This window comes from Narcine bancroftii, chromosome 3, assembly GCF_036971445.1.
Source record: "Narcine bancroftii isolate sNarBan1 chromosome 3, sNarBan1.hap1, whole genome shotgun sequence".
NCBI classification, from domain to species: domain Eukaryota; kingdom Metazoa; phylum Chordata; class Chondrichthyes; order Torpediniformes; family Narcinidae; genus Narcine; species Narcine bancroftii.
In genome coordinates this window covers 27,320,332-27,347,584 of record NC_091471.1, presented here as the reverse complement: position 1 = coordinate 27,347,584, position 27,253 = coordinate 27,320,332, and the positions used below count along the sequence as shown (strand labels likewise).

Genomic DNA, 27,253 nt, shown 5'->3' with positions numbered 1-27,253 from the left:
TAGTGTGAGGTCATGCGCAGCAAAGGCCAGGTTACCCCCCCCCACACCCCAACCCCCACCCCGACCCCGACCCCGGTTCTCACCTGATTTCCTCCACGGAATAAATATTAAAAGATACGCTTTCCAAGCGCTCCATGGAATCTCTTTGCTAATAAGCATTTTGCTGTTCGGTCCGTGAGGGATTTAGAATTAAAATCGAATCAACATCTTCCCTTCAGCGGCCGAGTTCACGTGGGTGGGTCCGAGCAACTGGGGAAATGGGGGGGGGGCAGCAGAAGAGATCATATTGAATAGATAAAGCAGAGTAACATTTAACAAATGAACATTCACTGGGAGGAAGAACATGATGATCTTTCAATGGGCGTCTCCGTCTAATTTGAATCATGGCAAGATTAAACTTTGCTTTTTGACTTAATCGTCAGCCTCTCCCTCGGTCTGAGCGTTGGTCGGTGCGGATCCTTCCCATGAGGCTGTGCGCGAGGAGGCAAGATGGCGGCGTCCTGTGTCCGCCGTGTCGGCGGTTGGCGGGGAAGCGCGGGGCGGCCCCGCGCTGGAGCGAGAGGTGGCAGTCTGCGCCGGTGAGGGGTGGCTCGTGCCGTCTCCGTCTTGAGGGGGTCGTTTATTTCGGATAGTCGGGGGCCGGGCGTTCAGTTTGAGGGGGGGGAGGGGAGGGGGGGGAAGGGAGGGGAGAGGGGGGAGGGGAGGGGGGGGGAAGGGAGGGAGGGGGGGAGGGGAGGGGAGGGGGGGAGGGGAGGGGGAAGGGGGGGGAAGGGGGGGAAGGGGGGGGAAGGGGGGGAGGGGGGGGGAAGGGGGGAGGGGGGGGGTAAGGGGGGGAGGAGGGGGGGGAAGGGGGGGAGGGGTGGAGGGGGGGAGGGGGAAGGGGGGGAGGGAGGGGGGGGGAAGGGAGGGAGCAACATCGGCCGCTTCCTGTAGGGATGGCTCCTTCCGCTCATCCCTCGACCTCTCCGTGATCCCTGGCGCCTCCCTCTGCAACCCCCACAGAAGCAGCGATTCTGCCATCCAGGGGCCTAAACAACCCTTCCTGGTGAAGCAAACTTTCTCAGATGCCTGCATTCGCCTGGAGGCGCAGACCGTCTGAGCTCTGTCCGCAATGGCATTCCGAGGTCTGTTCTACCAGAGGAAGGCACAATATCTCAGTCCATCTGGTAAAAGTACAGCTCAGCTTTTGATGCAATTTCTTCCTTTCTTTCGCTTGACGAAGATTTATGCAGGTGGTAAGTCCACGTCTGCTGCGGGCTCGTTTGTGGCTGACAAGTCCCGATGCGGGACAGGCAGACACGGTTGCAGGGGAAAATTGGTGGGTTGGGGTTTTTCCTCCTTTGTCTTTTGTCAGTGAGGTGGGCTCTGCGGCCTTCTTCCAAGGAGGTTGCTGCCCCGCCGAACTGTGAGGCGCCAAGATGCATGGTTGGAGGCGAGATCAGCCCACTGGCGGGGGTCAATGGGGCAGGCACCAAGAGCTTTCTTTAGGCAGTCCCTGTACCTCTTCTTGGGTGCGCCTCCTCTCTCGGCGGCCAGTGGAGAGCTCGCCGTAGAACACGATCTTGGGAAGGCGATGGTCCTCCATTCTGGAGACGTGTGTTAGTAAGCCAGCACAGCAGATTGACCTTTGGCCACGGTCCATCAGGAATCCTGTTTGGCTGCTCTTGGTCCTTGGCCTTCAATGCCTTGGTGACTGGAGTGTTTATACAGGTTGTCTGGTAGCTAATATCGAATGAAGGACTGGTCCCATCTGTAATCAGCTGTGAGAAAAATGCTACAGTTTATGACAGAGGAAATAGGAAGTGTTAGGAAAACAGCAACAAAATTAGTCATAATCTGAATTGTACTTTACAAATTTGCTAGTAAACTGGACGAACAAGCATCAAACGGATGTTGTACTTGGACATTCAGAAGGCTTTTCATAAGGATCAACATGAGATAGTGGCATAAAAATGAAAGCCTATGGGAATTATAGAAAGGTAGTGTCATAAATAGTGACCAAACAAGTCGGTTTATTTTCACTGAATGTCAGGTGTAATTGCAGAGATTGTCACAAAAACCCCAGCTATTTTCAATATGTATTAATGATTTAGATAATGCAATAAATCCAGTTTTGCAGATGACACAAAGTTGGACCTACACTGTTGAGATAGGCCCCTTTGGCCCAACTTGCCCATGCCAACTATCCCACTGACACTAGTACCTCCTGCCTTGTGTTAGGTCCATATTCCTCTAAACCTTCTGATTTGTTTTTCAGTACAATTTTTTCTTAAACATTGTAATAGTTCAGTCTCATCCACCTCAGGCAGCCCATTCCATAATACCCTTACAGAAGGGGTTTTTTTTAGCCTGTGCCAAACCATTATTCTGCTTTGTCCCATTGACCTGCACTTGAACCATATCCTTCCCATCCATGTACTGTCCAAATTTTATTAATGTCAAAATTGAGCCTGCATTTACTAATTCAACAGCAGCTTGTTCCACACTCCTACCACTCTGCTTGAAGATATTCCATTAAACTTTTCCCCTTTCACCCTTGTCCCATGTTTTCTAGTTTTATCTCTCCTAACCTCAGTGGAAAAAGTCTGCTGCACTTGGTATATCTATACCCATTAGAATCCTGTATTCCTCTATCATTCTTCCATGCTTCAGGAATAAAGTCTGAACATGTTTAATCTTTCCCTGTTCCTCGGTTGTTTAAGTCCTGGTAACGTCTTTGAAATCTCCTCTGCACTCTTCAATCTTATTGGTATCCTTCCTGTAGTTCGGTGACCAAAACAGCACTACTCCAAAATTTGGCCTCACTAATGTCTTGTACAACTTCACCATATCATCGTAACTCCTATGCTCAATACTTTGATTTATGAAGGCTAATTGGCCAAAAGCTTTCTTTACGACCCTATGTACCTGTAACACAACTTTGAGTGAATTATGTATCTGTATTCCCAAATTCCTCTTCTACTGCACTTCTCGGTGCCCTACCAATCACTGTTTAAGTCCTAGCTTTGTTGTTCCTTCCAAAGAGCAACACCTGCATTAGATTCCATCTCCCGTTTTGCCACACATTTTCCCAGCTGGTCAAGATTCCCTCTGCTGGCTTTTAAAGGCTTCCTTGCTCTTCACAACACCTCTCATCATTTGTGTCATCTGCAAACTTGCTGACCCAATTTGCCATGTTATCATCCAGATCTTTGAGGCACACATCTAGTGGCAAGCTTCCGGTCAGAGAGGCAATCATCCCCTACCACTCTTTGGCTTCTCCCATAAGCCAATATCTAATCCAATTTACTGCCTCACCATGTACACCAAATGAATGAACCTGACCAAACTCGCGTGTGGCATCTTGTCAAAGGCCTTACTAAATTCCATGTAGATCACATGCACAGTCTTCATTAACTTTCCTGGTAATTTCCTTGAAATTTTCTATAAGAAAATTCAACTGTACCAATAAGAATCCGTCTAGAAACTGCCAGCCCTGTAATATCAGAGGCCAGCGTCAGAACATCTTTCAAGAGGATGAACCCTCGCAAGGCATCAGGCCCTGATTCCATACCTGGCAAGGTACTCAAAATCTGTGCTAACCAGCTAGCTGGCTGTTCACAAACATTTTCAATCTCTCACTGCTGGAGTTGGATGTTCCCAATTGCATCAAATGGGCATCAATTATCCCAAAGCCCAAGAAGAGCAGAATGAGTTGGCGCAATGAATATTGTCCAGTAGGACTCACATGTACTGCAATGAAATGCTTTGAGAGGTTGATCATGGCCAGAATTAACTCGTACCTGAGTAAAGATCTTGACCCATTGCTATTTCCCTGCTGTCACTGACTCTTCACTCAACCCTGGATCACCTAGACCAATAGTTCTCAACCTTTTTTTCCACTCACATACCACCTTAAGTGATCCCTTACAACCGCTGAGCAACTATTGGCATCCTAGGGAAAGGTTAAGAACCACTGACCTAGACTACAGCAACACATACATCAGGCTGATTTTCATTGCTTAAATCTCCATCATCCCCTCCGTACTGGTCAGCAAGCTTCAAAAATGGACCTCTGCACTTCCCTCTGCAATAGGATCCTTGACTTCCTCATCAGAAGACCACAGTCCGTGCAGTTCATTAACAATTTCTCCTCCTCACTGATGATCAATGCAAGTACTCCTCAAGGATGCATGTTTAGCCCACTCCTCAGTACACTAATGGTTCTCAACCTTTTTCCACTTTAATCCCTATGCCATCAGTGCTCTGTGATTAGTAAGGGTTGCTTAAGGTGTTATGTGAGTGGGAAGGGAAGGTTGAGAATCACTCCTCTAGACCCAATTGTTACTGAAATATTTTGCTTGAGAAAAATTGTCCTTGGCCCATTTCCTTTGGAGTTGTGAAACTGTGCACATGACGAGTCAATGAGGTATGTTTAAAACAGTGGTTTTCAAACTTTTTCTTTCCACATACATACTTAGAATACTTAGTGGTATGTGAGTGGAAAGAAAAAGGTTGAGAGCCACTGCTCTAAACCCTGTGTTAGTCACATTCAAATGCATTCTACAAGTTTGCCAATAACACCACGGTTCTCAGCAGAAGCACAGACTGCAATGAGGAAGTGTACGGGAGTGAGATAGATCAGCAAAACTGAGGATTTCTGGAAGGAGAAACCAGGAGAACACAAACCAGTCCTCCTCAAGGAATCAGTGAAGAGGGTCAAGAACTTCAAATTCCTGGGTGTCAATATCTCTGAAGATCTATGCTGGGGCCACCATGTTCATGCAATCATGAAGAGAGCTAAATAGCCAGCAGTTCGTGAGGAGTTTGAGAAAATTTGATATGTCATCAAACACTCTTCCAAATAACAGAAGAAAGGTATGAAACAACTACCAAACAACCCCAACAAATTTCCACCAAAGATCAAGGTGAAAGTGCACCAAGATGGCAGAGAGAAAGCTCAGGTAATTCAACGAAGTAGAAGAAAGTTGGGATAAATACGTAGAATGGTTTAACCACTACTGCGTAGCTCACAATATTGTGGAAGGTCCTGTAAACTGCAAACGTGCTCTCTTCCTCAGTTTAATGGGCAGCAAAACATTCGACCTTAAGACCTTGCTGTCCCCGGAGGATCTAGGGACGAAGGCATTCATTGAATAATGCACAGCTCTAAGGAACCATTTAAGCCCCAAACCACCAGTTATGGCAGAAAGGCAACAATTCTATGAAAGGAGACAAGGACCAGGAGAAACAGTAAGTGAATACCTGGCATCGTTGCACAAACTGGTGGAGCACTGTCATTTCGAGCAGCTTCTAAATCAAACACTGCGAGACAGATTAGTGATGGGGCTGGCAAAATGCCAAGCAAGGCAAAAATTGTTAGGAATGGATCAAGACGTTGCATTACAGGTTGCATACAGAACTGCCTGCAGCTCTGAAATGGCAGATAAAAATTTGTATGTGAGCTAAAAATAAATGGATACTCCCCTGAAGCTGGGGTTGGACACAGGGGCAGAGGTGTCCCTAATGCCGTTACATGTAAAGGAATGGTTGCTACCAGGCCTCCTGGTAAAAACAACTGAAATAACTCTTAAGATCTGTTACAGGAGATAGAATCAAAGTGTTTGGAAAATGTATGGTCCAAATACAATACAAACAACAATGAAAAACACTCTCTCTACATCAGAGATACCGAGGGACCAGCATTTTTCAGAAGAAACTGGCTACAACACATTCCCCTAGACTGGCTGGTAATCGGTTCAATACTAAATGTAAACCACACGGACACTTCCCAGCCAGAACTCGACCAAATCCTCAACAACCACGCAGTGGTTTTCCAACAAGAATTGGGGAAAATCAAATGTGTTCAAGCCAAATTGCAATTAAAAGACAATACAGAACCAAAATTCTTTAAAGCCAGTCCCATTTGCTATGAAAGGGAAAATTGAGACTGAATTAAACGAACTAAAATATGAAGGCATGCTAGAACCAATACAATACAGCGACTGGGCAGCGCCTATCTTACCCGTATGAAAAGCAAACTGAAATTTGCAATTGCGGCAATTGCAAAATCACCATCAATCCATCACTTAAATACCCCATGCCCAAGGCAGAAGAATTGTTCCAAGCACTAAACAGAGGGCAAAAATTCACAAAACTAGATTTGTCACAAGCATATCAGATAGAAATGGACAAAAAAAAAAATCAAGGGAATATGTGACAATCAATCCCCATCTGGGACTATTCACCTGTACACGGGCCTTACGGAATATCAGCAGCACCTGGGATTTTTCAAGCAACGATGGACAAATTACTACATGGACTCTCAGTTGGATGTTGCCTCGATGACATCATCATCACGGGCCGAAACGACAGTGAACACTTTCAAAACCTTGAAAAGGTTTTAACCAGGCTAATATACGATTACAAAAGGACAAATGTATCTGCATGTGCCCTTCAGTAACATATCTTGGGTTTACAAACAACAAGGGGGTGCAAATGAATCCAGCAGGAACAGAAGCCAACCAAAAAATCGGAATTATAGTCCTTCCTAGGACTTGTTAATCACTACAGAAAACCTATCCTTAATATGTCTACGTTATGCAGCCCGCTGAACCAATTACTTAAGAAAAATCAAAGATGATATTGGAACACAGAAACTAAAAACAGTCAATCAACGAAAGGAAATACTAACGTCGACAAATAAGGTGCTGATCCACTACGACCCTAGTAAAAAAGTTACACTCTTCATGGATGCTTCACCAGTGGGACGAAGAGCGGTACTAATATATTTCCCTAATATATTTAAAGAAAAAAAAATTCACCCTAATCACAGACAACAAACCTCTTTAGTTTATTCCTGGGGCCACACAAAGGTATACCAGTATTAGCTGTGACCAGAATTCAAAGATGGGCCATGCTACTAGCAGCATATAACTATGATATAAAACATAATCCAGGAAAACTCAACAGCCATGCAGGTGCCTTATCACAGATTCCGCTACCTGAGACAGAACAACGAGAAGAAATTATTAAATGGACAGCGGAGGCAGCTGCCATCAACGAAAAACAACTTCAACAGCTGCCCATTACAGCCCAGATGAATGCTCCGATGAGATGTGACATTACGTAACATGTTGAAATATAATTTCCCGAATCTGAAGTCATTCCAGAAGATCTAAAACCTTAACACTTTAAGATTTCGTTATTTATCAAAGACAAGAGTTGGAGTGAGGAATTGTTGGGGGGTGGTTTATCGTAAATTTTACAGCAATGTTTTACACATTTGTCTTTGCTACAGGCCATCATAGCAAACCCACAGACCTCAGTTTAAGAAATACTGGTTTATAATCGAGATGAGGAGAAATCTTTCCACCCAAGGAGTGGAGAACCAGTGCAATTCTCCAGCACAGAAGAGAGTTGAGCTAAGTTGTTAAATATATGCAAGGAATTAGATCCCATGTTAATGGCTAAAGCAATTAAGGGATTTACAAAGAAAGCAGGAATAAGGTGGTGAATTTGAAAGACCTGCCATCCTCATACTAAATGCTCAAATGGTCTGATCCTACTTTCTTGATTTCTTTTTTCCATGCGTTCAATGCTAAATTTTTGGGAGTTATTGAAATACTTGGCAAGAAATTAAATCTGGCTAATTATGCATTGCTCAGTCCACAATGATATGCTTGAGTGCAGTTTCTCTGAAGTACTTTGCAGAAAGGAGGATTCCCAGGGCTTTGATGGCAACATGCCAGCTGCGGGCACATCTTTCATTTCATGTTAACAACCTATTTCCACATTCGAGTGTAATTTTACTCATAATTATTTGACAGGTATTATTCTGCAAGTCCTTTTCTCTGCCACTGTGCTACAGCAAAGCAGACAGGTAACTAATTTTGATTGATTCCAGTGGTGTGTTGATGTGGGTGCTTATTTGAAATTATATTTCAACATGTTACGTAATGTCACATCTCATTGGAGCATTCATTCATTGTTTGTGCTTTTAAGATTATGCAGAAGTTGTCATTCCAAGAAAGAAAACGTGGTGAGTGTTTTCATTTATTGCATTATTGTAGACTAGGAAGTGATAACTTCATTGAAATATCACTGAACCATGTAAAAATTACTTCTCAAGATGGTGGCTGGTGACTGTTGCCTGTATTGGGGAGAATGGAGCCAGGGTTTTATTCTTTAAAGAAAAGATTGATCGTTTTAGGCTGTGATGGAATGTAATGTCTTGCAGGGTTGTGAATCTTTGGAATATTATGATCTGTAGTTCATTCAAGACAACTCGATAACTTTATAGGTGCTACAGATATAAATGAAATGGAAGGATCAGCCAAGATGGTGAAGTTGAGATTAATGAGATTAAAGATCAAACATAGAGATGTTGGAGGAACTCACCCAGTCTCCCAGCGTCCATAGGAGATAAAGATATATTGCTGAAATGTTGGTAATCCATCTTTACCTCCTATAAACTCTGCAGTACCTGCTGAGTTGCTCCAGTATTTCTTTGCTTTGACTTCAATCACATCTGCAGTTTTTGATGTTTCACTTGAAGATCAAACATGACCTGATTGAATGGAGGAGCAGTTAAATGCCCAACTCCTGATCCTCCTCCCCCACATTGATATGGTTATTTGGTGTTTGCCAGTGATTATTCTAAATTTCTCCCCTCAGTGTTCACCTAAATTTTGTTCTACTTTATGATGGGGCATGGGTCTTGGGCCTCAAAATTAAATGGCAAATTTTGGGTGATTTCAAGAACATCTGTAATGGCAAGCAATTTGACCTGATGACTTAAGAATGTTTTTGAATTTTTAACAGGCTCTCATGGGCAACAAGCATGTACTGCCCAAAATACACCCATGTGACCAATTAACTGACTAACCTTGTATGTCTTTGGAACACATACAGATTTGCATAATATTTTATCACATTAAAATATTTAAGTAATTTTAATATGAAATCTGCAAGTGCATGGGGTGAAATGGAATAAATGTTCCATTTGAAGACTCCAACTCTTCCTTTGTTATGTTGACAACTACTTTGGTGCTGCCTCCTGCACCTATGAGCTCGTCAGCTTTATCCACTTTGCTGCTAACTTTCACCCCAACTTCAAATTCACTTGGTGCATCTCTGGCCACATTGTTATCATTTTCTATATCTTTCCATCATGTGAGGCAGATATTTTGTACAAACCTACCAACTATCAGAGTTAACTCGACTACACCTATTCTCATTATTATGAGCCCAGAGGACTCCAAAACCCAGCAGCAATAGAAATTCTCCAAGATAATTGTGACTTAAACAAAAGTTGCCTTTAATTTTCTTTAAACATAATAACAAGATCAATCTTAAACTTATTACTATTAACTTAATTTAACCTAACTTAACCCCCTTCTAATTCTAAGTGCACGTGTATGCCATGTATATATTTTCAGGAAAGTTCTCCGTTTCACTGTCCATTCATTCACTTTTCACTTCTCCAAGTTCACAGGTATCAGGCAATTCTCATACTGTGCACAGAATTCAACATTTATAATTTCCACCAGGCTCTGGTGCTTAAAGTTGAATGGTTACCGCTAGGAAGGTTCTTGTTGTTTTCAGAGAGAAATTTGTTGCTTGTTGGACACACAAACTGATTTCCTCCAATCAGTTAGTTACTTCAGTGTCTTGCTGAAGAAACTTAGCCCATCATGGGTTTTCCAAATGATAACCCCTTCTGGCAGGTCACCACAGAGTTCCTCTTGTTTCCCTTATTTCAGGAGGAACACTCTAGACAGCCATTTCCTCTTGTAAGGACCACAAGGGTTTTTAACAGGCTGAACTCAGAACTCACCACCTATCTTCAAAATGGGAATTTTCAACAAGCCTGCCAGCTTGCCATTTTGCAGTCTCATCTGCTGCTGTTGAACTGACCTCTCTCTCAAAAGAGAAATCACCTGTCTGTTTTTCCTCTCTCTGCTTATAAAAACCATATGACTTCTTACAGGGCTCCAAACCCAATCTTTGAAAGATCTTATCTGTCTCTGCCTGGTCATTTTTCCATTTTCACCTCCTTGTGAAGTTCTTTCCAAACCAGTTCCATTGTCTCTACATAAAGTTCTTTCATTTTAAATGAGATTTCTTTTGTGAAGTGTAATCTAAACTAAACTCCCACAATCTATCTCTCATAAAGAACTATTTTACCCATAACTATTCTAACATATCCTGTAACAGCATCCTGTCCCCTGTAAGGATTCTATTCCTTTCTCTCAATTCTTCTGCCTCTGTCTCATCTGTTCCCAGGATGAGGTCTTCCATTCCAGAACATCTGAAGGGTTCTTTTTTAAAAAAGTGACTTCCTCTCTATGGCCATCACTTAGCATCTCTATCTGCCTTGGACCCTGCCACCCCAAGCCACAACCAGGATGACAGGATTCTCCTAGTCCTCACCTACCAGCCCACAGGCCTCTGCATCCAACATATTATTCTCCACAATTTCTGCCACCTACAATGTGATCCTGCCACCTACAATGTGATCCCACCACTAGATATGTCTTCTTTGCTTTCCACAGGGACTGCTCCCTCTGGGACTCACTTGTCCACTCATTAACTCTCAATAATTGCCCCCTCAGAGCCTTGACCGGCACCCACACTGCCATTCAGGGCCGTAAACAAACCTTCCAAGTAAAGCAACACTTTTGTGAAAATGGAGGGGTCATCTACTGCATCCGGTCCTGCTGTTATGGCCTCCTCTACATTGAAAGACTGGATACAGAATGGGAAATTGTCTAATTGAGCACCTTCTTTCTGCTGTAATAATAGAGACCTCCCAGTGACCAACATTTTAATTCCATACACCATTCCCGCACCTGTAAGTCTGTCCATGGATACGTGAGCTGCCAAACCGAGGCTATCCTGCAAATTTAATTTTTAAATTTTATTTACAACATAATAGAATCCGATTCCAGCCATTTAAACCCATGATGCCCTATTGCAGTCAAATTAACCTGCAACCCTGGACCTTTTGAAGGGTGGAAGGAAACCGGAGCACCTGGAGGAAACTCAGGCAAGGTCCTTATGGGGAGAACATACAAACTCCTTGCAGTCAGTGCTGGATTTGAATCCGGATTACTGACACTGTGATAGCATGGTGCTAACTACAATTGAAGGAACAACATCTTAATATTTCATCTGGGTACTATCCAACTAGATGGCATTAGCAATGACCTCTCTCTCGTTTTTATTAAACCCTTCCCCTGAGACTCTTTATTCCAATCCCTCTGCCTCCTTTCCTCCAATTTTCCATCCAGGGAGCTCCCTCCTTCCACAATCACTTCTCAGCTTTTTTCTTTCCTTCCTCCCAAATTCACCTATGACCTCTTGCCTGATAGCCTGTACTCTCCTCTGCCCCTTCCTCCCTCCTCTCCTCGCCCTACTTTCTTACTCAAGTGCCTGTCTGCGTTTTGTTCATCCCTTGACAAAGGGCTCAGGCATGAAATACTAGTTTACCCTTGAATTTTTAAAGATGCTGTTGTGTGTGACCTGCTGAGTTTCTCCAATAGTTTTGTGTATTGCCTACAATCACTGCATCTGCATTCTTTCCCATTTAACTAAATATTAATGATAATGTATTTATTGTTCTATACATAACTACAAATGCACAGAAATTCTTACTTCCTGTAGCCAAACAGGTACAGGACTTTGCAAAAAAAAAAGAAAAACAAACTGCAATATTGTACATTAAACTATTGCAATACAGAAATATAATAAAGATAATGGATAGATAATAAATATTGACAGAGTACTGCAAAAAAAAAGTAGATTTTTTATAATGGTGATGCTAGAGTTTTGATTAGCGTAGTGAGGGGAGGTTCAAGACCTTGATGTCTGTTGGGGAAAAAAGAGCTTGTCTTGGACTAGAGGCGCTGGTCATTAGGCTTTTTCCTGAAATGGAAGGAGGAGGCTTTTCATGATTAGCGTAGCAGTTAGCGCAACACTGTTACAGCGCCAATGACCAGGGGTTTGAGTCTGACAGTGACTGTAAGGAGTTTGTACTTTCACCCCGTGCTCCATTTTCCTCCCACTACAATACAGGGTCATGGGCCTGTTTCTGTGCTGTATTTATTAATGCTTCAGTGGATCATTTTGGTACTTTGATTTCTTTGTAGCGAGGTAAGTCATGAAATTGCAAATGTAAATTTAATAATTGTTCAGTATATCATTTCTTTTGTTCATTAGGGACAAGCTCGCTGTCCTCCAAGCTCTTTCAGCTACAGTGAACAGAGTGAGTATTTTTTTTCCATCTTGAATTTACTAAAGGAAGGGGAAGTTTTCTTGTCATGCTGTAAAATATTCAGTGTTTATTTGCTTTGTCATAGGACCCAACAGCTGCACATTACAGATTCCAAGATGATCCATACCTTCTACCCAGGACATCACCTGAGTTTGTAAGTCCTCCACCTTGGCAAACTTGCTCTGCCAGTTTGTATGTTCCATTTGAGTCATTTTACATGTCACAGAACCCAGCAACAAAGAGGAATTTAGTAATACGTCGTGTCTTGTTGTGGGCCCACTTTATGAAATCAGTTATTGCCTGTGACTTTGTGAAAGTCTATTTTTCCCTCGTCGTTTTCACTACCATTCAATCTGGTGTTTTTGTGGCCATTTAATAGCAAAATAAAATGCTGGGTTTCTGTATATGGAGATGGTAGAAAGTTGGAAGGAGCACTTAAAGTATAGATGAAATAAAGTTGCAATTCAGGTTATGAACTTTTAATAAAAATCTCATTCATTGAGCTCTGAAGATGAGAGCATTTCCCAGCAAGATGCTTATTAGAAAATCTACCAGTAGGCCTTTTCACACCCGGGAACCCCCCCCCCCACCTTGAAACTGAGGAGTGAAAAAATCAGCCCAGGAATTTTAAACTGGTCCGCGGCCCTACCTATGAACCTGAGTAATTTTCCCGGACTACCCTCTCCTTGCGATGTGAAAAGCCAAATGACCAAGCGGGGGAAGAAGCCTCATGACGTCAGCGCTTGCGTGCTGCATCACATAGACGATTAAAATTAAAAGATTCGCACCTACTAACAACAGTGGGCCACTTTGACACATTACGACGGCAGCATAATGCAGGATGAATAGCCATCCTCGTTAGCCATAATCCCTCGCGCAGCTGGAACCGATTTGTTTTTCCCAGAGAGGTTCCAGCTGCATGAGGGATTATGGGAAATGAAGTTGGCCATTCATCCTGCATTGTACCGTGGTTTCAACGTGCTGAAGCGGTCCTGAAGCGCAGAGGGTGGGGCGGACAGGCAACTGACTAATAGACAGCTGAGGAGGGAGCGGGGAGGGAACTTGCTCTTACTCCTGTGAGTGTGTAACACAAGATCATTTGGGGGCGGGACCCCCCTAAATTGCCAGAGAGTGCAAATTCCCAGGAATTTGGACCACGGTGTGAAAGGCCCAGGAGGTCCTTCATTCCCAGGAATTTCACCAGGTCCAAGTGGGGTCACCGCTCGTCCTTGGTGTGAAAAAGCCTATATTTGCTTTTGACCTTTATGTCGGATGAATGGCAAAGATTGGTCCAAGTTCTGAGGCTTTACAACAGCAATGTACATTGCAGTTACACTGAATTTGATAGCAACTCATTACTACCATATTGCTCCATAAGATCAAAATCCAGATTGGGAAGTCCAATTAGGAAATGGGAAGTATTTTTAATCATGTCATTAACTTCTGAAACTGTTCTTGGATGAAGTTGATCATGTTCTATAGCTCTCACTGTAAATATCTTGCTCTTTCAGCGTCTTTACTCCCTATCGCAGGAGTCTGGGTGTAATGCAGCCAGGTACATCGTTAACAATTATCCCAAGCTTTTCCAAAAGAATATTGCTGAACCTTCTATACCAGTAAGTTGCTTCCCTTTGGGAAATATAATGTTATATAATTATTTACAATGTAAACTATTTAAATTGTGCTATAACATTTCAGTACTCATGGGATTCATGGATGGGAATCTTGGTTTGTTTTGTGGACAGTGGTTTAGAGGACATGAACATTTCTTGCAATTCATTTGCATGGCCTTTCTTTAAATTGGCGGAAAAACTTGCAGTATTAATCTCTGGTATTTCCTTCTCTGTGCTCTCCTTTATCACCAGTAGCTTTACTAGTATTTTGTATTTTCCATCAATTATATTTTTCATGCCCCTTTGAGAGCATTGTGATGTTTTTATAGCCAGAAATTTCAGATGTATAATTACAGTTGTAGTAAACGCACGGTACCGCACGGATGGCAGTCTCTTCAATCTGAGGCGCCTGTAAGCTCACACCAAGACACAAGAGAAACTTGTCCGTGAACTACTCTTTGCAGATGATGCCGCTTTAGTTGCCCATTCAGAGCCAGCTCTTCAGCGCTTGACGTCCTGCTTTGCGGAAACTGCCAAAATGTTTGGCCTGGAAGTCAGCCTGAAGAAAACTGAGGTCCTCCATCAGCCGGCTCCCCACCATGACTACCAGCCCCCCCACATCTCCATCGGGCACACAAAACTCAAAACGGTCAACCAGTTTACCTATCTCGGCTGCACCATTTCATCAGATGCAAGGATCGACAATGAGATAGACAACAGACTCGCCAAGGCAAATAGCGCCTTTGGAAGACTACACAAAAGAGTCTGGAAAAACAACCAACTGAAAAACCTCACAAAGATAAGCGTATACAGAGCCGTTGTCATACCCACACTCCTGTTCGGCTCCGAATCATGGGTCATCTACCGGCACCACCTACGGCTCCTAGAACGCTTCCACCAGCGTTGTCTCCGCTCCATCCTCAACATCCATTGGAGCACTTACACCCCTAACGTCGAAGTACTCGAGATGGCAGAGGTCGATAGCATCGAGTCCACGCTGCTGAAGATCCAGCTGCGCTGGATGGGTCACGTCTCCAGAATGGAGGACCATCGCCTTCCCAAGATCGTGTTATATGGCGAGCTCTCCACTGGCCACCGTGACAGAGGTGCACCAAAGAAAAGGTACAAGGACTGCCTAAAGAAATCTCTTGGTGCCTGCCACATTGACCACCGCCAGTGGGCTGATAACGCCTCAAACCGTGCATCTTGGCGCCTCACAGTTTGGCGGGCAGCAACTTCCTTTGAAGAAGACCGCAGAGCCCACCTCACGAACAAAAGGCAAAGGAGGAAAAACCCAACACCCAACCCCAACCAACCAATTTTCCCTTGCAACCGCTGCAATCGTGTCTGCCTGTCCCGCATCGGACTTGTCAGCCACAAACGAGCCTGCAGCTGACGTGGACTTTTTACCCCCTCCATAAATCTTCGTCCGCGAAGCCAAGCCAAAGAAGAAGAAACGCAGTAACCAGTTTCTACACAGGCAGCTTCCAAAATCAAGTGTGATTACAATGAGGTGATCTGTTTTTTGCTGAAGATTGAGGCTAGCCAGGATAAAGAATCTTGTTTCTAAACACGAAAAGCACTAGTGAAATGTAAGTTTCCACTCGTAACAAATGAAGAAAATGTTTTCTTTTATAGTGCTTGATGCCTCAACAGTTGGAGCCCCTGATAAATGAAGTGACTGAGGAGGCCTTAAAAGAACGTGTACGGCTCAGAAGAGTGAGGGATTCTGTTGATCTCTATGACCAACTTGTGCAAGCAGGTAATCTTCAGTTTCCATCCGTTCTAATGTGTCTTCAAACAAAAGTGAGTCACAAAATTCGGACACTTGCCGGCATTTTCTCATACTTTGATGAACTTCTCCAGGATTTTGTATTTTTACTTCAAAACAACATGGGTTAAATTGAATTGTTTGTCATGTGTACCAGCAATAAATGAGAAAGGCAATTTTTGCAAAATTAAACAGAACTGCAGAGTGTTGTTCATTTGAAAACAGATCTTGTAGTAGAGAATAAAACAGAATATACAGGATATGTAAAAGAAGAGAAAAATCCAGGCTTTTTGACCATGGTTTTGTAGACTTTCACCTAAAAATGGTGTTTAGCAGAGCTTCCTAGATGGAGAAAGTTGTTGATCATTATGCATTGAGTCTGAATGGCAGTTCTGCTTTTTCTTTGACTTTAAGTTCGAGCTGATGCTTGATTCTTCATAATTTTATTTCCTGGTGATCGTGTTAATTGGGAGAGGTTAGATTAGTATGGTTTTTTTTAAATTTTCTTCCTTTTTTTGAATATTTTATTTAAATTTCCAGACATGTATTAATGTCCAAGTACAGAAAATATTAATCCTGCATCTCAAATCATAATACATGCTATTTATTTACCCCTAAATCCCATCTTCCCCCCCCCACCCCAAATAATAACCCCAAGACCAGAAAGAAAAAAAAGAAAGCTAGAAAAGAAAATAAAAAGAAAGAAAACACACCTGGTTACTAAAATATCAGTACATTCAATCAACCTTTACAATATTAATCATATACGTATCCTAAGGAGTTGAAAAGGTTCCATGAAGTTCAGGGGTACCTTTTATAAATTAATGCCTATAATATGTAAATATGAGCACCATATTTTTTAAAAGATATCATATTTGTTCCTTAAATTAGATGTAATCTCAAGAGGTGTATAAGAGCATGCCATCTATCCATTCCCACATGGGGATCTGATTTCCTGTCACTGTTATACATTTTCTTGCGACTGCTAATTCAATTTTCACAAATTCCTTTTTGATACAAATTTAATTTCAAATTTGGTCTTATCCCTGAAATATTGTCTAATAAAAAGAGCATTGGATCTTGAGAAAATTCAACTCCTGTAACCTGTTCTAAAAATGCTCCAAAATCTGTCCAAAATGGTCTCAATTTTGGACATGACCATGTGGAATGTAAAAAGGTACCTATCTATTGATTACACTCAAAATATTTATCTGATAAATCTGATTTCAGTCTACTTAATTTTTGTGGAGTAAGATGTACCAGTAATTGATGTATAAAGTTATATTGAACCAGTCTATAACTAACATTTATTGTATTTGTCACACTAGCATAACACCAACCAACTTTTCTCTCCATTACTAACATTTAAATCTGATTCCCATCTCTGTCTAGATCTGTGAATTCCCTATTTGTTTTTTCTTTTTTTTCTTTTTTTTTCTTTTTCTTTTTTTTTGTTTTTTTTTACAGCTAGAAGAGTTTGATTATTTAGATAATCACAACGTATATCTCAGTTTTGGAATGTGAGATGAAATTCTTGTGAGGATTTTTAACTTTTTTTTGATAATTCTATAAGAATGATCTTATAACTTGTATGTGACATATTCTGTATGGTATTATATAAAAGCTATATAATTATTATCTAAACAATAAAGAATGTTTAGATATTAAATATCTTTACTGTCTGAAATATGTTGCATTTAAAGTTGTAGGAAATCTTTTGAAGATGTTTTAAGTGCCTGAGACATGTTAATAACAACACATTTTGTATTTGTACTCTCTCATTCAGGGACTTCTGTGTCTCTCGAAACCACAAATACCCTTTTGGATCTGCTTTGCTTTTATGGAGATCAAGAGCCGCCAAGAGAAAATCAGCTTGAGCCAGAAGCAACTGAAAATCAGGTAAGAAATGCCATCTGCATCTTCTTGGACAGTCCCTTCAGGTCAAGGATGACTGATTCTGAAATGGGACTTTCAGATTCTAGCACAGATGGGGCAGGGTGTGCCTCACAGAATGTGTGGGTTGTGAGGTGTCTTTTATTTGAGAGATGCTGTGCTCCTGCTATTTATATTAAGTTTCTGTGTGTCCCAGACCTAATTGCTATCCAGAATGCTGTTCCTTCATTTTTGAGGGATGATCCAGTATGCCTGTTATGTTCAGTATGCCTGTTATGTTGTACAATAAAACCCCTGGTATCTGGCATCTCTGGGGATTGATAGATACTGGATATTTTAATTTTCTCTTACAATGACTAACTAATATATCTGCACTGAGAATAAACAGTTTAAAAGACAAAAGACAATACTATTCTGTATTTACACTGAACAAACATCACTTGCCTGAATTTATAAAACCTTAAATCATTTTACTTTTATTTTCAGTTACATTCTTTGAAAACATTTTACTGTCGCTGCTTCCGCAGGTTCCTCCCTCTCCACGGATCCGCCCGAAAGACAAATAATAACATAGATAAATAAACCCGCCCCCCCCTGTTAGGTCTGCTTTGTTCATGAATGAGTGAGTCAAACACCAGACTGAGTCGAAATCAAGGTTCTTTGTTCTTTATTGCCGGATTGTAACACTTGCAACTAACAGTGTTAGTTGGAGAAGGCGCATTCTGCCGTTATCAGCAATTGGTGTTTTTTATATACCTTAGGATACGTACTTAGTAAATTATCATACCATGACATTGTCCAATGAATAAACTGTTGCTATCCTTCTCTGCTAGTTTCCTGCACATCAATTTGTCATCCCCACTCTTATCTTGAGAGTACAAGGTCACAACTGCATCTTGTTACGGCCCAGCACTGGGTGACTCCTTCTACATTCCCAGCTCATGATGTTTTTACCTAACACCCCCCACCCCCACCACAAAGTTTACAGATAAAGTCTCTAACCGGAGTGACTCTTATTAAACAGGGACAAGAAGACATTTTAAGAGAGTCACCCCAACAGTGAGCAGGATCAGCCAGTTCTTCATCTTGGGTGATGCCGATGCAGTTTCAAATAACTTTATTCAAACAACTCCCATGAGCAAAGCACGATCAAGGCCCCCCGCTGACTGAATATTTGCTCCCATCTTAACCAAAGGTTTATGTGTTACTTCAGAAATCATTTACTTTTATAACGTGCATATCTTTTAACCCATTATTTTATTCTTATATATTTTAATTTTTTTTCTATTTCTCTTTTTTTTGGTGGTTGCTTGAATTCCAGATAGCAGGGGTTTTTACTGTACTTTCTGTAAGGAATCTGAGAACATTCTTGAATCATTTCCTCTGTGATGTTAATTTCTTGCTGTGGTTGGGCACAAAATAAAGAGCTAATTTCTGACATCTGCTGTTGGATGTGTGAATTTCAAGGCTGGCCAATTGGAGATGGTCAAGGGTAATTAGAGATTGAGTGCTGATATCCTCTGCTCACTGGTGCTTAGAGCTGTTTCTGTTCCTTGAGATACAGTAGAGTTTCCAGTCCCCAAGATCAATGTGGGAAACCTGCATCCTTGAGCCATTTTAATGGGAATATTTCTTGCTGGGTTCTATCCATTGGATCATATTCCTGGTCAGCCACTTTGCTATTGAAGCCAACCAGATCAGGTGACTTTTCAATGCACTCCAGAACCAGCCCTTTGTCAAGAATAATGAGCAGGGAACCCATTGCAATTTTTGCAACAACAGTTTTTCAGATATTTGGTTGGGGCTCAGGTTTGAAAAATGCTGCATCTGTCCCTCAACACTGATGCACCATCAGTGATGTGCTGTTAGCTATTGTCACATCAATATTGCGCTATTTGCAGTAATTTCCCTCTACAAGATTATGTAATAGACTTGCAGTTCAAGCAGTGATCAAGAACTTCAACATTACCTGGAAGACAGCAGCCTGTTTCAGAGATGCTGTAATCAACACCCTTAATATTTGTTTCTTTCAGCACTGATGCACAGAGGTATTGAAAGATGCACCCCTTCAGTCCATCAAATTCACACTGACCATCAACCACACACTGCATGCATCTTACTCCCCACATTCTCATCAACTCCTACCTTCTTCACCATTCACCTATGCACCAGAAGTAATTACCAATCGTCCTGCACATCTTTGAGATGTCTGAGGATATTCACGTGGTCACAAGGACAATGGGCAAACTTTACACGGTCTCTAATGCTGTGAGCCAGCAGCGCCACTGTGTCACCCCACAGCAGCACGCTGATTACTCTTCATAGCTACACTCAGTTCCTCCCATGTCCATCTTAACCACCACTGGGAAGTACATGGACAACAAGAACACAAGAGTGTACTATCAGCATGTTTCCCCTTAAAATTGTGTACCCTCCTGATTTGGGACTATATCCCCAGAACTCCCTCATTGCATAGTCTAAATCAGTGCTCCCCTAAACTCACGTTCTACCTTAAGCAATCTCTATACCATAAGTGCTCTGATTAGTAAGGAATTGCTTAAGGTGGGATGTGAGGGGAAAGAAAAAGGTTTGAAACCCACTGTTTTGATCGTACCCTATTGATTCATTATGTGCAGAGTTTTATAAAGGAAATGGATCACTGACAATTTTTCTCAAAATATTTCAATAACAATTGGATCTAGAGCAGTGTTTCTCAACCTTCCCTTCCCATTCACAAACCACCTTAAACAATCCCTTGCTAATCACAGTGTACTAATGGCATAGAGATGCTTAAGGTGGAATGTGAGTTTAGGGGGGCAGTTTGAAAACCACTGGTCTAAATCCTGAAAATCCCTCATCAACAGCATTGTTGGAATAATCTCAAAAGCACTGCAGTGATTCAAGAAACTGTCTCAATACTACTACCCTCTAAAGTGTGATGAGCGATAAATACTCTCATCCCACAAATCTAATTTTAAAGATTTGGATATTCATTATTTTCAGAAATGTTATAATAATGAATAAGCATTGGCCAGGTCACCAGGGATTCGCCTCTGAAATGTTGGTACTTTGGAATCTTTTGGATGCGTTCATTGGAATGGGTGCCCATTATCCCAACAAATAATGCCGACATTGCAACACATTCTTAGCACTGTTAGAGCATCACCTTAGGTTATAGGCTTTGCATTGTCACATCATTCTTTGGGTATTTTCTGCATTTATTTACTTTAAAAAAAAAATAGTTTTACCATTGCTTCATAAAAAGCAGACTCAGCTTGTCCTTGTAACGTGCACCCTCCATTCTCAGCAGCATTTCTTGAGATTCTCTTCTTAACCCTGTCCTTCCAATTGTAGCGACTAGAACTGGACACAGTGCATGTGCAGTCTCACCAGCATCCTATACAGCTGTAATGTAACAAAGTAAGAGTGTTCAAATTTATTGGCATAGGTATTCAAAATGCATTGATAGAGGTTGGTTCACAAGCAGACCTTGTACGTGGTACAAAAATGCAGGGTTGTCGGGAAAGATCAGTTGGCACAGAGCAAAAGCAACATACATTTTGAGTTTCATTCAGGAATCGAAAGCTCAAAGAAATTTTAAGAGAGCATAGTTAATAATCTTAAAAATATTAGAGTGGAGCGAAAGAAGAGTAGTGTAAGAGGAAGATCTGCAGAGTGCATCTGGAGTTTCTAGACTGCAAAATTCAAAAAGTGCATTTTTTTTCAAATTGTAACGACTTTTTTAATCAAGAAATCATACTAATTCTATCAAGTGGTTTCTTTTAGACCGAAGTGAGTGAAGACTCACAGAAGAGAAGGAAGGGCCGACTACGCAGAGCTGCAGATTTGCTCACTGTCACCTGGAGGTAAAAGGCCAATGCATTTGGGAACCAGTCAGCTTTCCACTTGGTCATCAGCTGGGAGGGTCCACTGGTGTATGAATGGTGATTTAAGTTCAGTTTTGGTCTCTTGACATTTAGGTGTGTTGCAAAATGGGCTTTCATACCTGCTCAGCTTTTAAACATTTGGTAGCAAAGTGCAGAGTTCTGTTTGGAATTGCAGTTTCTGACAATAATGTTAGAAACAAATCTCGTACGTGGATTGTTGTGGACCCAGTGCCATTGGCAGTCTGGTTTGATGTTGAATTTTATGACCCAAGAGGATGCAAGGTTGAATAGTCATTTTTGTACTGAATATTGTGAGGAAAATTAATTCTTGGGATTTGGATAATGCTTGCTCTGCCTCCTTTATTACCTAGGCTGATAACCCTGAAATGTTGAGTGCTTTGAAAATTGGGGTGTGTTCTCAAGGTGATGCACTCAAGTTCCCAGCTTCACCCTGCCTCGTGTCTTTCTTTGAGTTGTGAAATTTTGTGAAATTTAGCTCCTTAATCTTCATTTAAGTTTGTTGAGTGATGGACGATGATGTGGGAGCCTAGTCCCGAGTATTTTTACTTAACCTCTTAAGTTTATTCTTCTTTGTATAAGGATGACCAGGCCACTGCCTAAGTTGTCTACGCTTTTAATGCACATGTATAAACTCCAAAACTCAGGTTAACTCTGTCTGTAAATGGTAATAGACTTGCTGTTATTATTACAGAAGCCTATTTAAACATTAGCATTGTATTAGTAAAGGCAATCTCCAGGTTTACTAGGTCTGTCTTTGACTTGAATTTGTAATTAAAGTCAGAACGTACATACAATCATTAATTTAGCATGTTAAACAATTGTTTATCTTACCATATAGCATATTTAGTTTAAATTTTACCTTTCAATGCATACAAAACACTTCCCAAACATAAGTACAATACATTGTAATGCATTGTACGTTAGCAAATCTAAGATTGATCTCTAAGCAAAACAGATTAGAATTTTATAGCCAGTTCTTAATGACCATATCAATGTCATAAAGTAAAAATAATAAATCACATCAGTTTTATTGGCAATTCAGCACCCACTTCAAATGTCATTAAGTGCTGCAAGCTACTGTAGAAATTATTACTTTGGCAAGGGGGGGGTGGGAGGAGGGAGTACATATGGATCATATTCTGTTTAGTTTTCACTATATTTTTTTTAAAAAAACAAGTTTCACACAGGAGAAGTGGAAATTACCAGATGGCAGCCAGTATTCTCAGAATGGCACACTGTACAGAATGTAGCAGAAGAAAACCAAGAGGAAATCATTTAAAATTCAAGACCCATCAGCAAATACTTTCACTTTTGAGTTTTAACGATGCTAGATTGGAGTACAAGTTTTCATCGCTTACAAAGGTGCTAGCTACCAAAATTAGCAGATAAGAGTTTTATTTGGATGATTTACAACATGGAAAACTGGAGACAATTTTTCCATCTGATTCAGAAGTTATCCAATCCTGGAGAACCATGTTAGGGCGGGTGGGGGGGTGGGAGGGACTGCGTCAGTTGGGGGGCAGGACCGCGGGGTGGGGGGGGGCTGCGTGTCAGGGCGAACAGTGGGGAGACTATGTCGGGGGGAGCGCGTCAAAAATTGTTTAAAAGCGAGCATGTTTTTGAGAAGTAGTTCTCAAACTATGGCTTGATATTTTTGTTTTAAATAGGGAGAATCATAATGCAGAGAGGATTTTCAATTTGATGCCTGAAAGGAATGAACATTCATTTTGTACAATGATTCGAGGAATGATTAAGGTACTGCTGGTCATTTTGTACTCTGAATTATTTTATATTATGAATTTCAGTTCCAATATAGTTGACTTCTCCTTCTTTCTTTATTCAGCATGCTGCCTACACAAAGGCTATCAACATGTACACTGATCTATTAAACAATCGAATGAAAGGTGAGTATTGGAAGAAAAAAATTACAAATATTGAATAGTCTTAGCCATACAATATGGAACAGGTCCTCTGTCCCAACTCATTCATGCTGATCAAGTTGGCATTCAGGGCTAGTCACATTTGCCTGCATTTGGCCTCGCATCCTCAGCCCTTCCTAGCCACATATCTCATGAAATGTCCTTTGAATGTCATAATTGTACTGGTTTTTCTATCTTCCTCTGGGCACCCACAATAAATATAAGAAACAAGGAATAAAGGAGATGTTCGGAGAATACATTGAATGTAAAAAGAATCTTAAAAAAGAAATAAGAAAAGTTAAACGAAGGTACGAAGTGAAAACAGGGTGGAAATAAATCCAAAAGGTTTCTATAAATATGTTAATAGCAAAAGGAGAGAGAGGGATAAAATTGATCCATTAGAGAATCAGACCGGACAACTGTGTGTGGAGCCAAATGAGATGGGGGAGATTTTGAACGTTCTTTTCTTCAGTATTCACCAAGGAGAAGGATATTTAATTGTGCGGGGTAAAGGAAGCAAAGAGTGATTAAGAAAGGGGAAGTACTGGAGCTTTTGAAGCATATAAAGGTGGATACATCTCCAGGTCCCAATGGGATTTTCCCCAGGATCTTGAGAGGTTAGTGAGGAAATAAGAGGCTCTGACAGTGACTTTTTAAATGTCATTAGAGATGGGTATAGTGCCGGAGGATTGGCATACTGCTAATGTAGTTCCTTTGTTTAAAAAGTGTTCAAGGAGTAAGCCTAGCAGTTATAGGCACGTAAGTTTGACGTCTGTGGTAAGTAAGTTAATGGAAGGCGTTCTTAGAGGTAATGTATATAAGTATCTTGAGAGACAGGGTCTGATCAGGAATACTCAACATGGGCTTGTGCATGGAAGGTCATGTTTGATCAGTTGTTGAATTTTTTGAAAAGGTGACTAGGAATGTTGATGAAGGGAAAGCAGTGGGTGTTGTCTATATGGACTTCAGTGAGGCCTTCGATAAGGTTCTACATGGAAACTTAGTTAGAAAAGTTCTATCACTAGGTATTAACTTTGAGATAGTCAAATGGATTTAACAGTGGCTGGAAGGGAGATGCCAGAGTCATAGTGGATAACTGTTTGTCAGGTTGGAGGCCGGTAACAAGCAGTGTGCCTCAGGGTTCTGTACTGGGCCCCTTGCTGTTTGTCATTTACATTAATGATCTGGATGATGGGGTGGTAAATTGGACTGCTTAGAAGAGTGGCCTGAAAGATGGCAGATGGAGTTTAATGCTGAGAAGTGTGAAGTGCTCCATTTTGGAAGGAATAATCAAAACAGGGAATACATAGTAAATGGGAGGGCATTGAAGAATGCAGAAGAACAGAAATATCTAGGAATAACGGTTCATCGTTCCCTGAAGGTAGAACCTCATGTGGATAAGGTGATGAAGAAGGGTTTTAGTATGCTGGCCTTTATAAATCAAAGCATAGAATACAGAACAATGTTGAGACATTGGTGAGGCCAAATTTGGAATACTGTGTGCAGTTCTGATCACTGAATTATAGGGCCCTCAGTTGCATTGCCTGAAGTAAGTTGTCAATCTTACTGTGCTGATGGGAACAGTTTTTGTGAATTTCTTGTGTGTTAGGAGGCTGAAGATCTGTAAATTCTGAAAGGATGTGTTATCATTCCAAATTTGTAAGTTGATTGTTTAAGGTGTCTCGTGTAACTGGAACCAAGAACAGCCTCAAAACATTTTAAATTCCGACTTGACTAACTCCATCAGCAGTATTACATACACAAAGGTTTTGCATGGCACAATATAGAAAAGCAATATCCTTTCAACTGCTTCCAACCAACAGTCCTAAACTGTATTCAAGTAATACACTTTATCATAGCTGTTTTTATTGAACATTATTGGTCAAATTAGCAGTCTACACAGTTGAACTAGTTGTTTCTGATATTCAGAGCGTGGATGATAATGGAACAGAATTTACTGCTTAAATGGCATGGATTTTATTTTGCTAAATACAATCATCTAACTTTGTCTTAATAACTTCTTGTTAATAGCGGATGTTCATACTTTTAATGTGCTAATCTTGGCAGTCCCAGAGGTAAAGGAAGCATATAATGAGAAAATTAATTTTATTCTGGTGAGTAGAAACCTAGAACGCCACTTTCCCCCTCACTTCTGCACTGATTTAATATGATATGTATTTCCAATGCTCCTTGTGTTTGTGTGGATGAGACAGTGACTGGAGATTGAGTGTCATCTGCTCCAGTGATCAAGGCTTGAGACCTTGCCTTGGATGCAGTCTGTGTGAAGTTTGCACATTTGGCTGGAGAATCACAGGAGAGTTGAAAGCAAACTGTTGGAGAACTCGATGAGTTGAGCAGCATCTGTGGGGGCAGATAGAGAACGAATTGTCAATGTTTTGGGTCAAACGCTGCATCACAGGAAGTGAATGACCACATCAAAAGATTGGGATACTTTAGTTGGTGTGGCCATTTCTGATTGGTTTTAAGCCAGAATGCCACCTGTTTTATTTCCCAGAATAAAGGGGTAGATTTGTAAATGGGTGAAGCCATTAAATCCACTTTATTCCCTAGGCCAAATAGCATTAGTAGTCATAGACTGTTAGCCATGCGCAAGAGGATAATCAGCCAAAGAAAGAACATAAGAAATAGGAGCAGGAGTAGGCCATCCGGCCCATCGAGGTTGGCCCGCCATTCAATAAGATCATGGCTGATCTGATCATTGACTCAACTCTACCTACCTGCCTTTTCCCCATATCCCTTAATTCCTTTTATGTAAAAATGTATCAAAATAAACCTTAAATATGTTTAATGAAGTTGCCTCAACCACTTTCATGGGTAGAGAATTCTGTGGATTCACTACTCTGGGGGGGAAAAACAGTTTTTCCTCATCTCCGTCTTAAATCTACTCCCCTCAATCTTGAGCTGTGTCCCCTAGTTCTGGTCTCATCTACCAGTAAAAACAATTTTACTACCTCTATCTTATCTATCCCTTTCATAATTTTATCTTTCTATAAGATATCCTCTCATTTTTCTGAATTCGAATGAGTATAATCCCCGACTGGCTCCAAAGCCAATCTATCCTTTTTCAAGTATGGAGACCAGAACAGCACACAGTACTCCAGGTGTGGCCTCACCAGTACCTTGTACAGTTGCAGCTTGACCTCCCTGCTCTTGAATTCAATTCCTCAAGCGATGAAGGCCAACATTCCATTTGCCTTATTAATAACCTGTTGTACCTGCAACCCAACTTTTTGTGATTAATGCACAAGCACTCCCAAGTCCTTCTGTACAACACAATGCTGCAGTTTTTCACCATTTAAATAATAATCTGCCCTTCTATTTTTCTTACCAAAATGGATGACCTCCCATTTACTATCATTGTAATTCATCTGCCAGACCTTTGCCCACTCACCTATCTTAACTATATCCTTCTTCAGCCTCTCCACATCCTCTGTACAATTTGCTTTTCCACTCAATTTAGTATCATCCGCAAACTTGGCTACTCTACACTCTGTCCCCTCTTCCAAATCATCGATGTAAATGGTGAACAGCTGTGGGCCCAGCACCGACCCCTGTGACACCCCACTTACCACTGTCTGCCAATCAGAACAACACCCATTTATCCTGACTCTGCCTTCTGTCAGTTAACCAATCCTCAATCCATGCCAATATACTTCCCCTGACTCCATTCATCTGTATCACACGTCTGGAAATCCAAATATGTAACATCAACCTGTTACCCTCTATCTACCGCATCCATATCATCAAAGATCTCCAGCAGGTTTGTCAAACAAGACCTGGCCTTTCTGAATCCATTCTGCGTCTGTCTGATGGAACCCCTTCATTCTAAATGTCTCACTATTTCATCTCTAAAGACAGCTGCAAGCATTTTC

The 27,253-nt window shown here is 41.3% G+C and overlaps 2 protein-coding genes across 5 annotated transcripts in view; one reads left to right on the top strand and one right to left on the bottom strand.

Annotated features, from left to right (window-relative positions):
• The window catches only part of polr1a (RNA polymerase I subunit A), a 217,102-nt gene extending 216,558 nt beyond the window's left edge, over nt 1–544 (bottom strand). For both annotated transcript variants that reach the window (XM_069923650.1, XM_069923651.1), the window contains exon 1: nt 84–544. In XM_069923650.1, coding sequence (XP_069779751.1) covers nt 84–136 — 53 coding nt within the window. In that variant the 5' untranslated portion in view covers nt 137–544. The remainder of the gene's footprint in view (nt 1–83) is intronic.
• Nucleotides 545–1,863: 1,319 nt separating this feature from the next.
• ptcd3 (pentatricopeptide repeat domain 3) overlaps nt 1,864–27,253 on the top strand; it is a 57,899-nt gene continuing 32,509 nt past the window's right edge. For 2 of the 3 annotated variants that reach the window (XM_069923658.1, XM_069923656.1), the window contains exons 1-12: nt 7,422–7,488; nt 7,809–7,861; nt 7,984–8,020; nt 12,202–12,247; nt 12,342–12,410; nt 13,768–13,872; nt 15,508–15,631; nt 17,427–17,539; nt 21,320–21,399; nt 23,109–23,196; nt 23,285–23,345; nt 25,392–25,474. In XM_069923658.1, coding sequence (XP_069779759.1) covers nt 7,439–7,488; nt 7,809–7,861; nt 7,984–8,020; nt 12,202–12,247; nt 12,342–12,410; nt 13,768–13,872; nt 15,508–15,631; nt 17,427–17,539; nt 21,320–21,399; nt 23,109–23,196; nt 23,285–23,345; nt 25,392–25,474 — 909 coding nt within the window. In that variant the 5' untranslated portion in view covers nt 7,422–7,438. Of the gene's footprint in view, nt 1,980–7,421; nt 7,489–7,808; nt 7,862–7,983; nt 8,021–12,201; nt 12,248–12,341; nt 12,411–13,767; nt 13,873–15,507; nt 15,632–17,426; nt 17,540–21,319; nt 21,400–23,108; nt 23,197–23,284; nt 23,346–25,391; nt 25,475–27,253 lie in introns of those variants that run through there. The other variant, XM_069923657.1, reaches the window with a different exon arrangement.